The 18,754-nt window shown below is 31.7% G+C and overlaps 5 protein-coding genes and 1 non-coding gene across 7 annotated transcripts; 3 read left to right on the top strand and 3 right to left on the bottom strand.

Annotated features, from left to right (window-relative positions):
- Positions 1-18: 18 nt before the first annotated feature.
- On the bottom strand, positions 19-1,506 carry LOC126677495 (protein IQ-DOMAIN 20). Its single transcript, XM_050372146.2, has 2 exons — positions 1,042-1,506; positions 19-934 (listed from the first exon to the last, which is right to left on the bottom strand). The coding sequence occupies exons 1-2, from the start codon at positions 1,288-1,290 to the stop codon at positions 764-766; spliced, it is 420 nt and encodes a 139-aa protein (XP_050228103.1). The 5' UTR covers positions 1,291-1,506; the 3' UTR covers positions 19-763.
- A 1,085-nt stretch (positions 1,507-2,591) lies between these two features.
- Positions 2,592-4,541, bottom strand: LOC126677957 (thiosulfate sulfurtransferase 16, chloroplastic-like). The gene is made up of 7 exons (XM_050372780.2): positions 4,290-4,541; positions 4,123-4,203; positions 3,890-4,000; positions 3,707-3,780; positions 3,287-3,357; positions 3,152-3,205; positions 2,592-2,888 (listed from the first exon to the last, which is right to left on the bottom strand). The coding sequence occupies exons 1-7, from the start codon at positions 4,379-4,381 to the stop codon at positions 2,814-2,816; spliced, it is 558 nt and encodes a 185-aa protein (XP_050228737.1). The 5' UTR covers positions 4,382-4,541; the 3' UTR covers positions 2,592-2,813.
- A 1,574-nt stretch (positions 4,542-6,115) lies between these two features.
- LOC126679631 (U2 spliceosomal RNA) lies at positions 6,116-6,311 on the bottom strand. Its single transcript, XR_007640920.1, has one exon. It is a non-coding gene; the product is annotated as a U2 spliceosomal RNA (small nuclear RNA).
- A 1,130-nt stretch (positions 6,312-7,441) lies between these two features.
- Positions 7,442-10,524, top strand: LOC126679504 (thiol-disulfide oxidoreductase LTO1). 2 transcript variants are annotated; one of them, XM_050374546.2, is made up of 7 exons: positions 7,442-7,641; positions 7,754-8,045; positions 8,397-8,653; positions 8,753-8,865; positions 9,153-9,303; positions 9,960-10,097; positions 10,279-10,524. In XM_050374546.2, exons 1-7 carry the CDS (start codon positions 7,531-7,533, stop codon positions 10,357-10,359), a joined length of 1,143 nt encoding a protein of 380 aa, XP_050230503.1. In that variant the 5' UTR covers positions 7,442-7,530; the 3' UTR covers positions 10,360-10,524. The 2 variants fall into 2 exon arrangements, with proteins under 2 accessions (XP_050230503.1, XP_050230504.1); XM_050374547.2 differs by having other exon boundaries at positions 7,444-7,641; positions 9,156-9,303.
- Positions 10,525-12,072: 1,548 nt separating this feature from the next.
- LOC126676265 (uncharacterized) lies at positions 12,073-13,172 on the top strand. Its single transcript, XM_050370430.2, has 3 exons — positions 12,073-12,404; positions 12,495-12,759; positions 12,853-13,172. The coding sequence occupies exons 1-3, from the start codon at positions 12,284-12,286 to the stop codon at positions 13,070-13,072; spliced, it is 606 nt and encodes a 201-aa protein (XP_050226387.1). The 5' UTR covers positions 12,073-12,283; the 3' UTR covers positions 13,073-13,172.
- Positions 13,173-16,683: 3,511 nt separating this feature from the next.
- On the top strand, positions 16,684-17,875 carry LOC126678914 (F-box protein CPR1-like). The gene has a single exon (XM_056105609.1). It carries the CDS (start codon positions 16,721-16,723, stop codon positions 17,834-17,836), a length of 1,116 nt encoding a protein of 371 aa, XP_055961584.1. The 5' UTR covers positions 16,684-16,720; the 3' UTR covers positions 17,837-17,875.
- The last annotated feature ends 879 nt before the right edge of the window (positions 17,876-18,754 follow it).

Here is an 18,754-nt window from a genome sequence, read left to right as displayed (position 1 = left end):
TATATTGTTTCTAAGAAATTAATCAATCTAGATATTAATATGTAAAAGTGGTGGTGTCTCAAATCACAATATTGAATATCAATGCACATGTTAATTCAGTTAGCAAATACAGCAGGCCAGATATATTATGACCGTATGAAGGGGTGAGTGCCAAATGTACAGTTTGGAGTCCAATATTTGGCTCATTTTTAATTTTGACCTATGTTATTTTTTGTTTTAAATCGGTACCTAGTGCTACTTAAAATATTACAATTAGATTTTTTTAAGTAAATTTTTATTTAACCGCTATGTTGATGTGAATTACATGTGACATACATGTGGGCAAGGGTAGCACCACATGTAGCATAGATACGGTCCAGTTTGGATCGTCTTCGAAAATTAAGAGGTAAAATTTAGAGTGAAGCAAAGGCTAGATAGAGGTTAAGTCCATAAATGGTCAGATGAATTTTAGCTTGACTAAAAAAATCTTGGTTCTGTCACCTTATGTGGGATTTTGTTGAATTTAATTTAAATTATTTAATTTTATTTATAGCTAATGTTTTTCTAGAAAATACAATTTGGACTCCGTCAATGCCATGTGTTGTTCACATCAGTAAGATGATGGTAAAATATAAACAGATTAAAAGAGGTTCCATTTGCCATTTTTAGTAACATTAGGTACGGGTTTGTAACAAAAATATCATTAAAATTCAAGTTAAAAACGAGCCAAATATAAGGTTCAAATTGTATATTTAGCCAAGTGGAGAGAGTGAGACTGGGTGGGTTAGTCATCACTGCACCTGCCAAGGAGCTGCCTTGCTCGAATCCGGACCTGCAAGCGAACAAGTGCGTGCATGCAATGCAGGGCTATTCGGCTTTGTTTCCTTACATATGCCCCTCGAGCTAATGCTTGCAGTTTGACCATGCTTCTAAGCGCTCGAAATGCCCTTCTCGCCTGTTCGGAGTACAAAAAACAGAACAAAAATTATCAGTCTATGAGCTGAAAGATGAAGAAACTTGGTAGAGTATAGCAGGATGAGATGAGAGAAATAGATAACTCACGAGATGACCCCTGAAAGCTGCTTGGATCTTTCGAGCAGCTATATCTTCGCGAGTGATTTCCGACCCTAAAGATAGCGAAGTTTCACTAACAAGCTCTTCACAACTAGCTGTTTCATCTGTGACTCCACTCGTCCGGGCATCATCGGGGCTCGAGCAAACATTGGAATGAAGAATAACAACACCTGTTTTACGAGAGGGACTGCGGAACTTTCTTCGAACATTATGGAACCAGTTTGGAGATGATCTCATTGTTGAGCTAGTATTTTACGGTTCTGTGTCTGTTGGATCAAAGAGGTTTATTTGCTGCAGATTTAATGCCATTCTCCACCCAAAAATCTATGGAAGAAGACGCGTAAAGGTTGGAGTGAGATGTGGGCACCATGTCTGCAAAATGGTTCATAAACTTAGAACGTGGTCGGGTGATTTTTCTTGGTGTGTGTTTGAAGCATTCTCACCGAGTCTTAACAACTTCCATATTGAACAAGTGTTTGCACCAAAGTAGTACTAAAAAAATTAATATTCTTGACCTCTTCACTTCATTTCAAGAGAATCAATATCTATGACCTTATATATAATGATATATTGGTCTTTCCTAGGCAAACTAATCCTACTTTGTTTTTAAAAATTAGCATAAAACTTCATGAAAATTATTTATTTTTACTCTAAAGTATATATTCTTAATTGATTAATTTGTATGTTGAATATTTTTTTTTTGAAATATATTTACAAATTTTATCATAAATTTTATGGAAAATTAAAATATTTAATGAAAAATATGTTGTGTTAAATTAATTTGTGTATTTGGCAGTTGAAGTTAACTAGTCATTTTGGTTCAGCCAGCACTTCCGATTATTCTGTATCAAAAAACTATTGAATTTCTTTTTATTTTATTTTATTAATAAATCAATTGTTTATTTATCAAATAAATTAATTATTTTATCTGTCAAAATCCGGTAAGCGAGTATTTGGTTCTTGACTACTTTTAGACTGGACCATCCACAAATTTCAGTTAACCCAATCTTACCAACCGTTGTGGTTTGTAAATACTAATTTTAAGCTTATTTTTCTGTCTCACAATGTTACAAAGGTAATACAAAAGTATTTAAATTTGGCAAAATTCATATTTAGGTCCGTATATTTGTTCATTCCATTTTTATTTGTCAACATCAATTCCTTTATATTTTTTTATCTTGTAGACATTATTTTCCGACATCACGGAAATAAAGTGCACATACTTCATGCATTAATGCGTCTGAGAATTTTTTTTATTTGCTTCCATACTTTAATTTTATTCACATTAAATTTCTAGTCTATATTAATTGTTATCGATGGACCCAATACCTACAAAAATAACAGTATAAAAATTCATTGTTGACAAATAGAAGTCGTTAAAATTAAAAAACAAGTGCCGAGATTCAAATATGCATTACGGCTTTGGGTCTATTAGAAAAATCCATGGAATCTTCACAATAGAAAATTAAAGTTAAAAAAATTGTATATATCACTTAAATTGAAAGAGCAAGGTTGGGAAGAAAAAAAGAGAAGGAAACTTGTGTACAAAAGTTATATTATTTGCAGTGAAATTTACAGCAATACATTATTGTTGATATCGATTATCTGTGGATCATGACAACATCATCTACCCATATAATTTAATTAGCTAAATTATATGCATTTCATTACAACAATTATCTTATATTGGGTTATACCAAGTCCTGCTGTTGCTGTTAACTAAAACTTATTATTGCAGCCATATAGACTGTTGTTATACATCAACTTTGAGTTGGAAGTCCGTTTTGTGTCCAAGCAGCATATCCACCAGCAATGTCTGTAACCGCAGTGTAACCCTGTAATTCCATATTCAATCTTTTCATTAATCTCAACCTTTTTTAAGCTCAATTTTACTGGAAATCAACTCAATCACTCACATAATGCAAAAACCAAACCGAACTGAATAACGGGTCGGTTTCACTCAGGTTTTGAAAGTAAAAATAAAAGTTTATTATTGGTACAAACCAAACGAAAAAAAAAAGACCAAATAAAAAAACTGAACCGAATCAGTTGATTTGAATATGTTAACTTATAAGGGATAATGCATGTGTGTGCTTACAGCAGATAAAAGATCCGTTGCAGCCATCATAGACCTTTTCCCACTCTGGCAACCCTGCAAAGGCAATAAGTTGCATAACATTAGACTATGTCAAAAATGGCAAACAAAATAAAAAAAAAATTAAGATTGACATACAACAATAATTTCATCGTATTTTCCGAAATGTGAACGTATTTGCTCCATGAACTTGCTGTTCTTTGCCATTCCTATCCACAAAATCACTATATAATTAAGCCCCCTTAAAGAAAAAGGAACTGCTGACCGAATTTGACATTTGACAATTTTATAAAAAATAATGCATTACTTGAACTCAAAATCACAATTGAAGTCAAGCAGACCCAAAAATTTCTAAAACAATGTCAAATAGGTCCAAACCAAAATGGAATAATAAAAATTTAAGATTCATTTGACATTATGAACTAAATTCAAAAACCAATTAGGCTTGAATTTGAGCTTGAATTGAACTAAATTCAGATTACGGATTCAGTAAAAAGTAGTAAAATCTTTGATTCTTGAAAGAAATTTAAGCTGATAATCAAATTGAACTCAATAAACCTGATCCAACTCTGTACATATAAGGAATGTTAATTGCTCCCACAACATGTCCACCGCTGAATTCTTCAGGAGTCCTACATACATTAATTAATTTTGTTATTTAATAATGATCATAGCCATAATAATTTCAAATTCGCTTCCAAAACTGAATTAATCAAACTAATTAAGTAAATGAAATTATACCTGACATCTAAATACCTATGTCCAGCCAGAAGAAGTTCATGTGCAACTCTTACAGGTACAGAAGTTGCAACTCCGACAGCTTCCAAATACCCTCTCTGACCACCCTTAGCACTTCAAAGTTCAAACATTAAAAAATCATTACCAAAAATGTTTACATAGATTGGAAACCAAGCAGAAACACTGAAATAGGAAACTAAAAGTATGTTACAATCGTAAATAATGATCATTATTACCAGAAGCTAAAACTTGTCTGATTAACGCCAAATCTACATCTGATCCTTGGATTAGCATTAACAGGCAAAACCAACAGCTTCCTGTAATGACCCAAAACCCAATATCAAATCAAGAAACATAAACAAAAGATAAACAAGAAATTAATAATAAGTTGTATGATGAAGACCTGCTATTGAGATCAGTAGGCTTAAAAGATGGAGAAAGTGATGAAGAACTGGTGAGCGTAGATGAAGAAGAAATAATAGACTTAGCATCCATTTTGGTATTGAATATTCTTGAATCTGTCAATTTAACTTGTAATGATTTGAAGAACTATGGAAGATTCTTATATAATATGTCAAATTGGTAGCAGTATGGCAATGGAGGTTAGAGTGGATATGGGTGAATCGAGTCATCAAGAACAAAGCATGGCTGCCACGTCACTAAACGATGTGTATACTCAAATATAAATCCATTGTGGGCACACATATATTTGCATGGATAGGTTTTTATCTTACAAGAAAATACAAAGAAAATAAAGTTTAAATTTAATATATATATCCATAAGTGCACATTTTTCAATGCTGCATGGTTGATCTCTTTAACACGTGGCAATATCTGGCAGTTGGAGATTGAAACGGAATCATCCTTTAGGTGGTGGTAGAACAAATCTTGGCTGTTAAGTGGGGATAGGGCTGACCATCAGCCGGTTCAGATCTGAATCGATTAAGTCGACGGTGGTGTCTAAGTTATATGAAGGGAAAAGGCAGGGGCAAATATGACTTTTATATTTAGTGCTAGGAGCAAATATAAAATAAGTACCTAACGTTTTTAAAAAGGGTTAATATCAAAAAAAATCACGAACTTTACACGTTTTCTCATTTTAATCACGTAGTTTAAATTTTTTCATTTTTCATACACAAACTATCATTTTTTTCTCAAATTCATGCATGGTGCTGAGGTGGCACTCATTTATTGGCGTAAAATAACCTTCACCTAAGCGAATAGCACCAATTGGGTCGTGACAACTCAGCACCGTGCATGAATTTGAGAAAAAGTGATAGTTCGTGCATGAAAATGAGAAAATTTAAACTACGTGATTAAAAGGAAAAAACGTATAAAATTTTATGACACTAACCCTAAAAAGAACAAATAAATTCATGTCTTTGAATATGGGCTAAATAGGCTCTTTTTCTAAACGGCGTGTTAATAGTATGTGTACGGTATGGCGAACATAAACTATATATGATATTTTTAAATTCACGAACTGCATATACTTTGCTCTTTTTATAATTTCAAAATTTCAAAATTAAAAATCTTAAAATTTCAAATTTAAATTAATTAAAAAAATTAATTTATATGATTTTGATTTTATTTTCATGCCGTAAATTAAGATTTTTAGTTGATTTGGATTTATAAATGTCATATAGGATTCACGTTTGCCATGTCATTGAAATTTACATATTGTGCGCACATCGTTAACACGCCCTTTATGAGAAAGGCTTATTTACCTTTTTTTCAAGATATTATACAAGTCAAATGTTTTTTTTTTCTTTCTTAATTTTTTTATATTATTCCATCTCTTTTCACATAGATCAGTTATTTTTTTTATAGCATTTAATATGCTAAAAATATCTTTGAATAAAAAGACATTTATAGTTATTTTAAAATTTTATTTTTATTTTTAACAATTATGAATTAAAACGTGATTAGTAAATAAATAACTAATCAGTATTCATCCAACACAAGTACTCATTTCTGAAACAAAGCAATTATATAGTATGATCCAAAGAGAAGTTTTGCCTTTGATGAGCAAACATAAAAATAGAACTAAATCAAGAAAATGAAAAATTAGGTTTAACAATTTATGTTTATAAAAGTTACAATTATTATTTTATATTTTGCGCGTTTTGTATCGAGATGAATAGATCACCTTATTTTCTTTATTATTTCCTAATTATAGCAGAGTAATTAGTCTGAAAAAGATAGATGGAAAACTTAGCACTAGAACTGGAGGGGTGCGCCAAGCCCGTGCAGTAGTGCAACACATGGGCGACGCTCGAGCACTCCAGTAGCAAGCTACTGTGGTGAGTACTCCCCCTTAAAAAATAAATTTAATATCATGTGGGCCAATGACCCACATATCAGATATTAAACTGATAAGAACAGATACTACACTTGATCTTAGCCAAAAGGCCGAGAAAGGTATGCTTTGTTATGTATTTCAGTTTCCTTTATATAGTAGCTACTCTATTAGTCTCTTCTTAGAACTTTACGATGTGGGATGTTGATACCAATTTACTTGGTTCTTCACGCACCTCATTTGGCGAGGCAAACAGTTTAAGATCACTCTCCTGCTAGCTTGTCCAGTTTTGTGAACAACAATACTACAACAGCTATTGATTTGGTTGCCTTATCTAATTAAATAAGTATGGGAAAATTATTAGGCTTAATTACTTAAAAACCACTCACCTTGAACTTTTTTTTCGTTTATACCCTGATGTAGGAAAAAGTTCATTTATACCCTGACGTATGTATTTATGTTTCACCTCTACCCCGAGGCACTAAATTAATTTCTTTTCATTAAGAAAAAAGTTTAAAATAGTTCTTCATTTTTAACCTAAGCTAATTAGAGATTAATTAGAAATAAATTTTTCTCTAAATGAAGGACTATTTTGAACTTTTTTTAAAATGAAAAGAGGTTAATTTAGTGCCTCGGGGTAGAGGTGAAACACAAACACATACGTCAGGGTATAAATGAACTTTTTTCTAAGTCAGGATATAAACGAAAAAAAAGTTTAAAGTGGGTGGTTTTTAAGTAATTAAGCCAAATTATTATTACTCTAGTCTCCCCCAATTTGATAATATTTATTATTTTAAAAACTCATTATTTTTTTGATATTTTAATTCTAATTTTTCAGTTTGGCTTCAGCTATCGAGTACTCGACTATCGAAATAAATACAAAATAAAATCAAATTAAAAAACAATATATTTCTAATAATTTCAGCAAAAGTAATTTTGTTTTTGTTTTTATGAAACTTTAACTTAGTCTAGCCTCATCTAAAATTTCATAGAATTTTAAATTCTACGAAATTTTGAAAATAAAATTTCTAGTGAACTTTTAAATAAAGTAAATGTAATATATTCACTTGCTGATGATTTTATAAATTTAATTGAAATTCCATCTTTACTTTTTTAATTTGGACCGACTACGTGGTGCTGGACTTAAAGAAACAAAACATAATCTCAAATTTGGTCCACTGCGACTGAACCCAGCCTTAGTAGAAAAATGGTGATCGAGTTCTTGAACAGCCCATGGGCGGTCTTTTGAGTTGGGTTTCAAGCTACAAATGACATCAAAGCTCATAGTTTGCAGAGAGAGCAGTGGCCACATGTTTGTCCCCTGAAGAAACACAGAGCGTTAACAATGGTCTCCTTCATCACTATCTCACCACTACCACCAACACTCTTCTCTCGAACCTCACTACTTCCTTCTGTACAACCTCTTCGTTCATTAGCACCCATTACCCAATTCAAGGTGGTTTGTTTTCCTATTGGTGAATATCCTTTCATACAATTTCTGACAAACTATGTGTACTAATTCATGCTTCTATTCTGCGTGTGTGTTTGTGATTTTTCTTTTCTTGAAGAAAGCCTTGTGTTGGGATTGGAAAGTGAATTGCATGTCATCAGGTTCATCACCACCACCACCACCGCCGACTCCTTCAGATTCTACTGAATCAGAATCAGAATCCGAAACGCAATCGTTTTCTTCTGATTGGAGCATTTCAACATACACTTGGTGTGCGTCTATTGGAACTGTTGGGTTTCTTGAAACTGCATACTTGACTTATCTTAAGCTCACTGACTCTGATGCTTTCTGCCCCATTGGTGGCGGCAGCTGCGGCGACGTTTTGAACAGTGATTACGCTGTTGTTTTTGGTACTGTTTCTCTCTTTGCCTGGTGCTATAAGAATCATGTTTTTGAAACTATAAAAATGCAATAATTCAATTGGATTGGGCTTTGCTTAGTCAGTTTGCATGTTTGGAAAGTTTATAGCTATTGCAATAGAATTCTTTCAGGACTTATCTATTCTAGCACTATGATTCATTTTCAAACAATGTCAAAAGGTATACAAATTGTTAAAATTGAATTCTTTTTTAGTTAAGAAATATATAATAGCAATTTAAAAGAAATTATGTTGAAGTAATTGAATTGAATTTAGCACAAGATTATGTCAATACAAGGGTCTGAGCAATATTGTAGTAAGTTTGTCTTTTGATTTTATTCAGGTGTTCCTCTTCCTGTTATTGGATTTGTGGCATATGGTCTGGTGGCATCACTTGGTCTACTATTGCCCGGGAAGAGTTTACCTTTTGGAATAGGAGAGAATTATGGCCGATTTATTTTACTTGCTAGCACGGCCTCAATGGCTGCTGCTAGTGGATACTTTTTGTACATTCTTAGCTCTGAATTTTCAGGGGTGTCTTGTTCATATTGCCTATTGTCGGCTTTCTTGTCTTTCAGCTTATTTTTCATCACTTTGAAGGTATGACTTTTATTTTATGTCTCCGTATAAATTATCTAGACGATGGTGCAGTTGCATTCATAAAATGCTGAAAATTTTGCTTTCTACATCATTTTATAGGATTTTGGGTTGCAAGAGATACCAAAAGCATTGGGTTTGCAATTATGTGTAGCAAGCTTGGTTATTTTTGCATTGAACACCTCATATGGTACTTCTCCAGCCATCTCCTCAAGGTGATTGAAATTTGTGTATGGAACGATGAGTATTTTTTTCCCTTGGCCAAAACTTCATCTTTAAATTTGTATGTTTGGTTGTCCCTATGGTTTAGTATTACTCCCAGGAAGGGTAGATGCTCAAATCCTTTGATATGAATCATGGCAAGTTAAAGGAAGGAAATGCTTTCTTATTGTTAAGATACTTGTATATCTGTACGTGATATGAACATTCCATTTATTTTTGGAAATAGATGCTTTGGTTATTCTCCTTGGACTATGTTTTCTAATATTTTTCCTTCTGTAAGCAGTCTGGCTGAAATCGACCTACCATATGTCACCTATGAGATAACGACACCATCAAGTCCTTTTGCCCTTTCTCTTGCAAAACATCTACACTCCATAGGAGCTAAAATGTATGGAGCCTTTTGGTGTTCACATTGTTTAGAGCAAAAACAGGTACTTCTTTCTGTAAACTTTGTGTAATATGGATGTTCTGATTGATTGGGTACAGGTATTAAAATCAGATATAACAAATGTGAGCGTCTAATTTGTTGTTCATTTGCTAGATGAATTTATCAAATTAGAAGCTGAAATGAAGCTTTTTTTTTTGATAATTGGGGAGGGGGAGCGCTTGTGGGAGGAATTGAACCCACGACCTTAGCAGTTTTCTGCTGAGCACTTAATGCTACCGAGGTGGTCAATGGAAATCTATAGGAATCCTGGGAAATTGGGAATCTCATAACTATAACTAATTAGCAGTAGCACTTTCTTCTTGTGCTTCCCGTGTAGGTACCATTTGTATTTCGTTAGACTTTATTTGTACTGGTTTATAGGTCCACATTTGAGAGCTTGAACAGACTACTGTGGTTTCTGTTTAATTAGTGGGCTTGTTAGCCTCATTTAATAATGTTGAAAGAAAGCAGTCCTATTTTCCGCGCAATAACCAATATAGAGTTTGAACTTTTTGCACATGAAGGACTAATTTTGTAGACCCTGAACATTTTCCTTATCAGAAATGAATATAATCCAGAAAGTCATCATTTTAATACACAACTGGTGCTCGTCTCTTTATGCCTAACCACGGTTATTTTATCCACCGTATACTTGTATAGATGTTTGGAAAGGAGGCATCAAAAATGTTGGACTATGTGGAATGTTTTCCTAACGGGTATAAAAAAGGAATCCAAATAGCCAAAGCATGTGCAGATGCAAAACTTGAAGGGTTCCCGACATGGGTGATTAATGGCGAGGTAAGGATGATTATTTACACTGCTTCCTTTTTACCCGATCGATTTTCTGCTGGAAATGACCTGATATGCTTAGTTATTTTAAATATTTGTCTAATGATTAACAAATCGATGTTTGTATCAACTGGTGTGTAAAGTAACCTCTAATTGAGTCGTGTTTTTGTTCTGACTGTACTTGTTGCAGGTTTTTAGTGGAGATCAAGAACTACCGGAGCTTGCACGGCTTTCTGGTTTTGAACAAAATGAATCAAATCAACCTTCCTAGAGGCGAAAGATTGTAGTATAATTACCATTTGTACAGCTAGCTTTTACAGATAAATTTAAACTGCATAGAACATAATAGCTCAGAATACTGGCTATGTTCCTAGTGTTCTCTTTTGTTGAAATCGCCTGAGTTTTACTGAATGAAAATAATTTAGTTGTGAAGAAATTTGACGTTTGCTGTTGTAAAACATTCTCACATTGTTTGAGATCTACATTCCTTATTTAATTAAAATTTAAGATTTGATAAACAAATTAAATAAAATTAACCAGCATGTTTCATTTTGATAACTTTGATTTTGTTTCATTCAGTTTTAATCTTTTTAATTTTGATATTGATTTTCTTTTATTGACAGAAAATATAAGTAAATATGAAAAATTTTAAAAAATTAATCAATTTTTCATTTTGGATAAGTTCTATCTAAACTTTAATTAAGTCAAAAACGCTTATCTATACTATATATAAAAGCACGGATGGGGGAGGACAAGCAAATTTACTGAATAATCCTTTTCAGTTTACTACTAAATAAAGATTTTATAGTCATTAACTAATTATTTATTTAATTAATCACTATTGTAATTAAAGTCCTAATTAGAATAGGTAGCTAAATTATCTACAATTTAGTTTTTAATTTGTAAAAAATAACTAAATTATCTCCAAATTAGTAGAAATACCTATTTTTTATTTTGATTGAGCTACAAAAATAAAATAATATATTTGGTTAATATATTATTATTTAAATTTCTATCTTATTATTTTTAAAGATATTATTAATAAAATTAAGTTAATTATTTAATTATGGTTATTAGAAAACCAAAAGAAGAATAAATTCAGTATGAAAAAAATTTAATAACCGAATATATTATATTTATTTTTACAAAAATTCTTAACTAATTTAATATTAATTAGGCCTAATCACTCAAAAACCCCCGACCTTTAATGTTTTTTTCAATTCTACCCTAACGTTGCAAATTTGTCAATTTTACCCACTTTTAAATTTTCCGTTTTCAATTGTACCCCAATTTTTTAACTTTTATTAATTTTTTTACTTAAATGATGAAATCATTCAATTAACTAAGTATAAAGATGAAATTAAATTCTTTTGTATTCAAAAAAGTACAAATAAGTCCTTTATTTTTAAAAACTAATTAAAAACCATAATCAAATTAACACTAATTTAAATTCCTAATTAATTTAACAAAATTTAAATAAATTTTAAAAACATGCAATTAATATATATTAGACGTGGAGAATGTTTTTAAATTTTTTTCAAATAAAAAAGGCATTAATTTAATATTTTAGGGTACAATTGAAACACAAAAATGCAAAATAGGGTAAAATTGACAAATTTACAACGTCAGGGTATGATTGAAAAGGGGCTAAAAGGTCGGGGTTTTTTAAGGTATTAGACCTATTAATTATAAATAAAAAATTGATATAATTATAACAAATTTATTAATATGTTCATTAAAGAGTTACATTCCGAGCCACGTGCATGGCACATAATGCGAAACTAGTTAAAAGCAAAATTACATAAAAGAAAACTGTAACTGGAATTTCTTTTCAACAAGTAAAATCCCAATTTAAATTGGGATTTTGCCTATTCTTATCCGAAAATTCAAACCAACGGCTGCGATCTGGAAGATGAAAACCAAAAGCAGAGCGAAAAAGAAGGTTCCAAAAATATAAAAAATCGAGCAGAGCAAAAACAAAAAAATAAAGAAAAAAACAAAAGATGAGAAGAAGCGAAACGCCGAAACCTTCTCTGGTTTTGGTCCAAAAAAGAAGATGCTTTAGAATATCCCCTTTGAGCAACTATTATGAAATGGAGCAGTGAATTCATGAATTTTGTTATAATTCACTGCTCCACTCTCTCATCCATTCATTCATCTTCTTCCTTCCTCTCAATTTCATACCCAAATTAACCATGTCCCACATTTCCGATCTGCATCAACACCAACTCATTGAGAAGCTTGAGATTTTCAAGATCCATGGCAGAGACAAGCGTGGCCGTCAGATCCTCCGCATCATCGGCCAGTTCTTCTCTGGTACATATCAATCATCTATTCATAAATTTTTAATTTACATTTTTTCCAATTGTACTGTTCTTGATTTTCAATTTACTGATTTTATTTCAGCGGAAAGTATCAGCGTTGATGGGCTGAAGAGTTTTCTAGAAGAAAAGATTTATCCGCAGCTGGAACTGAAGCCATTTACAGTGTTATACGTGCACACCGGAGTTCAAAGGACCCAGAATTTTCCTGGAATCTCAGCCTTACGATCTGTTTACGATTCCATTCCTATCAAAGTCAAGGAGAATCTACAGGCGGTGTATTTTCTCCATCCTGGTCTGCAAGCTAGGCTATTCCTCGCTACTTTTGGTCGTTTTCTGTTCAGTGGAGGGTAAGTTAATTTTAACAACATGCGCATTGTAGTATTTTTGTCTGGTAGTTGACTAATATAAGCCGTGGTTTGGGTTTAATTTGTGTGTGGCAGGTTGTACGGGAAGTTGAGGTATATCAGTCGGATTGATTATCTGTGGGAGCTTGTGAGAAGGAATGAAGTTGAAATTCCTGAATTTGTTTGTGATCATGATGAAGATTTGGAGTACCGTCCGATGATGGATTATGGATTGGAGAGTGATCTACCTAGAGTGTACGGTGCACCTGCAGTGGATTCACCTGTGTCTATGTACTCCATGCGGTGTATTTCCTGAGGGGAAAACTAAAGATTTTGTAGGATATTAATGTATGCTTTGTTTTATCAATTTTTAGTATGTAAATAGTTTTTGATAATGAATGTGAGTTTTTTTTTTTCTCTGTTGGGTATTAAATTTTTTATTAATCTTCGGATTTCAATTTTGTTGTTGTGAACTTATGGAGTTACAATTCATTGGTTAAAAGAAAAAAGATAAATATTTGTTGGAGAAATTTCTTAGGAGCTTAGGGTGTAAACGGGCCGAGCCGAGCCCGAGTTAGGCCAAGCTCGAGCTCGAGCTCGAGTATGTTTTACAGGCTCGAGCTCGAGCTCGAGCTCGACTGGGCTTTAATTTTGAAGCTCGAGCTCGAACAACATTCGAGCTACTCGAGCTCGAGCTCGAGTTGAATTTAATAAAAATAAAAACAATAATAAAAAAATCAGATTTGATGTATTTTAATTATTTTTCACTATATATTATACAATTTAACCAATTTTTATGATGCATATCTAAATTTAGAGGTGTAAAAATTTAATATAATGATAATAAAATTATTATTGTTAATTTATAACAAGCTCGTTTAGGCCCGTTTAGGCTCGCGAGCCTCACGAGCCTAAGTAAATGGTACTCGAGCTCGGCTCGAGATGGAGCTACTCGAGCTCGAGCTCGAGCTCGACTCGAATTTTTCGAGCCGATCTCGAGCTTTTTTTGAGTCGATCTCGAGTAACTCACGAGTAGCCCAACTCGTTTACACCCCTAGGAGCTTATCATGTTATCCGTTATTTTTACGATAAATTAATGAGTATTTTTTTTCAATTAGGAGTATATTATAATATTTTATTAAAATTATAATAATATTATTTTAATTAGTGTTATAATATGATTAATTTAACCTACGGGCTACGGATGAGATGTTAAAATTTTTCATATTTGTTGATGAAGAAATTTGAGATGCCCATATCCTTAATGGTAAGATATAGGGCTTAATACATAATTTGACCTCTGAACTTGTACCCTTTTACCCATCTAACCCCTAAACTTAACGTCTCACCTATCGAACCTATGAACTTGTTAAATAATCCGATTTGACCCCTGAACTTGATAAATATGCAAATATTGAACCCTTCGTGTCCACCTGTCACTTGAAACGTTCTAGAAGAAATTGTGTACGGAGGGGTTCAATGTTTACGTATTTATCAAGTTCGGGGGTCAAATGGGGTTATTTAACAAGTTCAGGAGTTCGATAGGTGAGACGTTAAGTTTGGAGGTTAGATGGGTAAAAGGGTACAAGTTCAGGGGTCAAAATATGTATTAAGCCTAAGATATAGCTAAGAAAAAGGTGATCTTTTCATCATTAGAGATTTTGATCAAAAACAATACATTTAGTATGGTTTGCAGTAGCAATTTGTTTTATGATTCTTTTATTAGATGAAATATTATAATTTATCCTATAATGATAAGAGAATATAATACTATTTATTTTATGAAATTAAAATAATCATAGACGTAGATTTGCTGACATAATTATTTAATTTTAACTAGAATTTAATATTCTTTTATTATGGTAAAGTATTGGGACCACTGTTGACCGCCAGTCCGACCACTCTTGGCCGATTAAATCATTCCTGGGCGGTAATATCATTTTTCGTCCAACCGCCATCCAATTCTTAGTAATTAATCATTGATAAGGAGTTAAATAAGGTTAAAAATATTTCTATGTATAAAATTAAAAGCAATATATAGTTTTCTTGAATCGGAAACAAAGTAAAATTAAATATTTTTTAAAGTCATAAATTATATTTTTTTATAATATTATTATCGAATTATAAAAATTATAAAATAATTAATAAACTATAGTTTTTTTTAGAAAAGGTTACCTATAATACATCTTATTTTCGTCCTCATCATCTAGATGTGGATCCTTTTATAAAAAATAAATAAAAGTTTCATAATTATTTTGATTACTTTTTATAGTTTGATAACCTTCAAAAAGGCTATTATTTGATAATTTTTAATAATTTGATAATTGTTTTGTAAAAAAGCTACAATTTGATGATTGCAAAAATATTTAATCCAAATAACCTTTAAGTTACCTAAACACAAAAAACTATTTCTCTCTCCGTCCCAATAGAGTTGTCCATTTTGCCTTTATCGCGTGTAACTCTATCTTAACCAACTCAGATTCTTTTTATATATCTATATATATTATACTTAAATGTAACTGAAAACAACAAATATTTGCTTCCATAATTTAATTCCGCACTCTAAGATATTATTATTTTTATAATTAATAATCTTTTAAAATAATAATTTTTTAAATAAATAAATAATTATTATTTTTTAAATAATTATGTTATATTTAATTTAAAAATCTAATAAATATTTTATTATAATAATGTTTTTTGGCAACGCACTTCAGCGATAGATTTCAAAATTTGTTGCTAAAATTTGTATTTAGTACGGATTTTAAATTTGTCGCTAAAGTCCGTCTTAAAAATATGTCGCTAAGTGTGTCAACAAAAATGTCGGGAGTTACCTTGCCAAATTTTTGAGAAGATGGCGAGGTGCTCCCGCCAATTTAAATGAGGATTTTGTGACGGATTCAAATCCGTCGCTAAATCTGCCGCAAAAATGATTAGCGACGGAAATTTAATCCGTCGCTAAATTCCACCGCTAAAATGTTGTTTCTAGCAGTGGCCATGACATCTAAGGTTTTTTAATTTATGCAAAACTCTCAAATTCCAACAAAATTTAAATGCATTTAATATCAGTGACGATAATTGGTCTGTCAATTTTTTTTATAATTAGAGAAGAAAAAACGCTTGTAGGAGGAATTAAACTCACCACCTGAGATAATTCTGCTTAGCGCTTATAACATTTGAGATATAAATCATTGATTATTTATTTTATTACACAAAATAAGCATGTTTCATGGAAATTAATTTAATCTAGATATGCAGGAGGAGCATATCAATTATATTTAACTTATTCTCAAGGTAAAATAAATATATAGAAAAATTTTAAAATTTGAAAACACATGAAGTCCATTTCTCAATTAATTTTTATTTTCAATTATAGCAAATTATCTATAATGTAAAGCAATTTAAAAGGCATTTTCATTTCAATTTGAATAAATGGTTGTAATTGAAACTAAAAATCGAAAAATGAGCTAAAATTGAAGATTTGAAGAAGTGGGTCATAAACAAAAAAATAAAAAAGATGAAACATTTTTGGATGATTAAATCTTAAAAAAGGAGAAAATAGTCAGTTAGAGAAAAAAATAGTAAAAAGATGATGAGAGAATAACTAACTAATAAAAAAAATACATGTGAAAATCATGAGCCATATATATTTTTATTAAATAAATAAATTATTTTAACAAAAAATGTATTCAATAATATCCAAATCATAAAACACTTTTTAAAAATATAAAAAATAGACCGTTAAAATAAATTAAAAGTAAAGTTGAAATGAACATAATATAAAAATATTATAAATTTAAATAAATTCAGTCGTTTAAATATTTATGAAAATTTATAAATTTTATCGATAGTAATAATTTTCCTAGTATTTGTTTTATAAATAAATGATGTAAATATATACTACTATAAATTAAGCCCTAACAAAACCCTCCTATTTGCCGTAACTGATAAGCAGAAGACGACGATGAAGCTCCGTTGCGCAGCCGCAGACATACCCATAGATGTTATTTCTTGTATACTTTCGTTTCTCCCCGTCAAATCGGTATTACGTTTTAAGTGTGTCTCAAAATCATGGCACTCTCTAATCTCTGATCCGCACTTCAAAAAATTACATCTCCTTCATTCACATAAATCTGCAAATCTGGTACTCGTTTTCCAAGATCAAGACAGTTTACGTGATTGTGATGCACCCTTATTTGATGATATAATGTCAGGAGATGCTACACACATCGAATTACCCTTCAGACGTCACCTACAGTATTCAATCAAAGGCATAATTATGTGTTCCTGTGATGGCCTCTTACTGATGAGAAACTATAATAACCTTGGCCCGTTAACTTTATGGAACCCTTCTACTGACGAGTGTCGTATATTGCCGACGGTTGAATGTGATTTTTCATCCACAAGTGCCGGCTTGGGCTATGATTCATCAACAGACGACTACAAGGTACTGTTTCGACCTGAAAAGAAGCACTGCAGGCCCGGAGAAGACGTTATGATTCTTTCTCTGAAAACAAATTGTTGGCGGAAGATAAACTTTTTTAAATATTACTGCAGGTTAGAGAATGGCATAAATTTAAAGGGATCTCTGAATTGGGCGATTCTGAAGGCTTCTGTATCAAAAGATAATAAGGTCTGGTTGTCGGCCAAGATTGTTTCTTTTTCCTTAGCAAACGAGACCACCACAGAGATGGAACATCCTCGAAATTACCCTACTTATAGCGTACGGCTGAAATTGGGTGTTCTGCAAGGATGCCTTTGTTTAACAGAGACCGCCCATCCGAATACTTCAATAACCATCTGGTTAATGAAAGAATTTGGAGTGACGAGCTCGTGGACCAAGCTCATCACCACACCACACCTACCTGGAGGTCATGGTATGGATTTTCCGATCCCATTGCCACTTAATCATATGAACAAAACAGTTTTCCTAATTCACAAATATAGGGGCGCTGCTCACTTCTTGATCATAAATGATTTAGAGGCAGAAAAAGACTACAGATTTGTTAAGATAGCCAATACTGAGTCGCTCCGAGTCAGAGGACTTACATTTTCAAGGAGTTTAACTTCACCAAATTGAATTTCTTTTTTAAAGATTTCCAGTTTCAAGACTTAAGGACATGTTATCCATCATCTCTTATTATTAATATAAGTTTTTTTGTTTATGTTTGCTCACTGCATTTCAAATTTTTCTTATTCTTGTTTAAAACCGAATATCAATCATTCATCAAATGTATGTACTACCTAATTCCTTACCATTTAGAGTTCAACAAAAAGCAATTACAATTTTGATAATACAGAACTTTTTTTCGCTCATGGCACTTGATCTAGAAAGTATATTAATATGGTCTCAGATAAAACTAAATTAATGTATTGATTTTTCTGAGTATGGAAAATATCCTTAAAAATGTTCAATGCTTAAAAATGAAATATATTGAATTGTAATCAACTAATAGTGAAGAGATGCTACTTAGCACTTAGTTAATTCGACTCCTGTCATTAAATAGAAAAACAAAATATTCATACCAAAATAACAAAAATTCGAAAGTTCAGTCACCAATGTGCAATTTTTTCTTTAACATTTTGTTAGATTTTTGAATGGTACTTTTAGTTAAAATTTAATTAGGTTAACATGCTATATATGCTTAATTATTGCTCGTAGTGCCTAAGAAAAGAGTAGCATGTTGAACTCAGTTCCTCGTATGTTTCGTGGCATTTGAATTGGTGTTTTGTACTTTGAGAGATATGTGATTAGTACAAGGATTCTTTTATATTTATCAGGTATAAATCAAAATCACATGATTCTTTTTTTTTTTTAACGGAGATGGGAATATCATACAATTTTGCAAGATTTTCTTCTTCTCGTCAACCCATTGAAATATTTGTTCAGTATACTTTGAATTTTCTTTGAGCTGCACGTAATAATGTTCATTAATTTGGCGCTAGAAAATGAAATTTAGTTTACATTAAAGTCTCATTGTCTTCAATTTAGTGATTT

The sequence above is a fragment of the Mercurialis annua genome, linkage group LG4, assembly GCF_937616625.2.
Source record: "Mercurialis annua linkage group LG4, ddMerAnnu1.2, whole genome shotgun sequence".
Classification (NCBI taxonomy): domain Eukaryota; kingdom Viridiplantae; phylum Streptophyta; class Magnoliopsida; order Malpighiales; family Euphorbiaceae; genus Mercurialis; species Mercurialis annua.
Note: the sequence above shows the minus strand (reverse complement) of the source record. Positions and strands in the feature narration are given on the sequence as shown.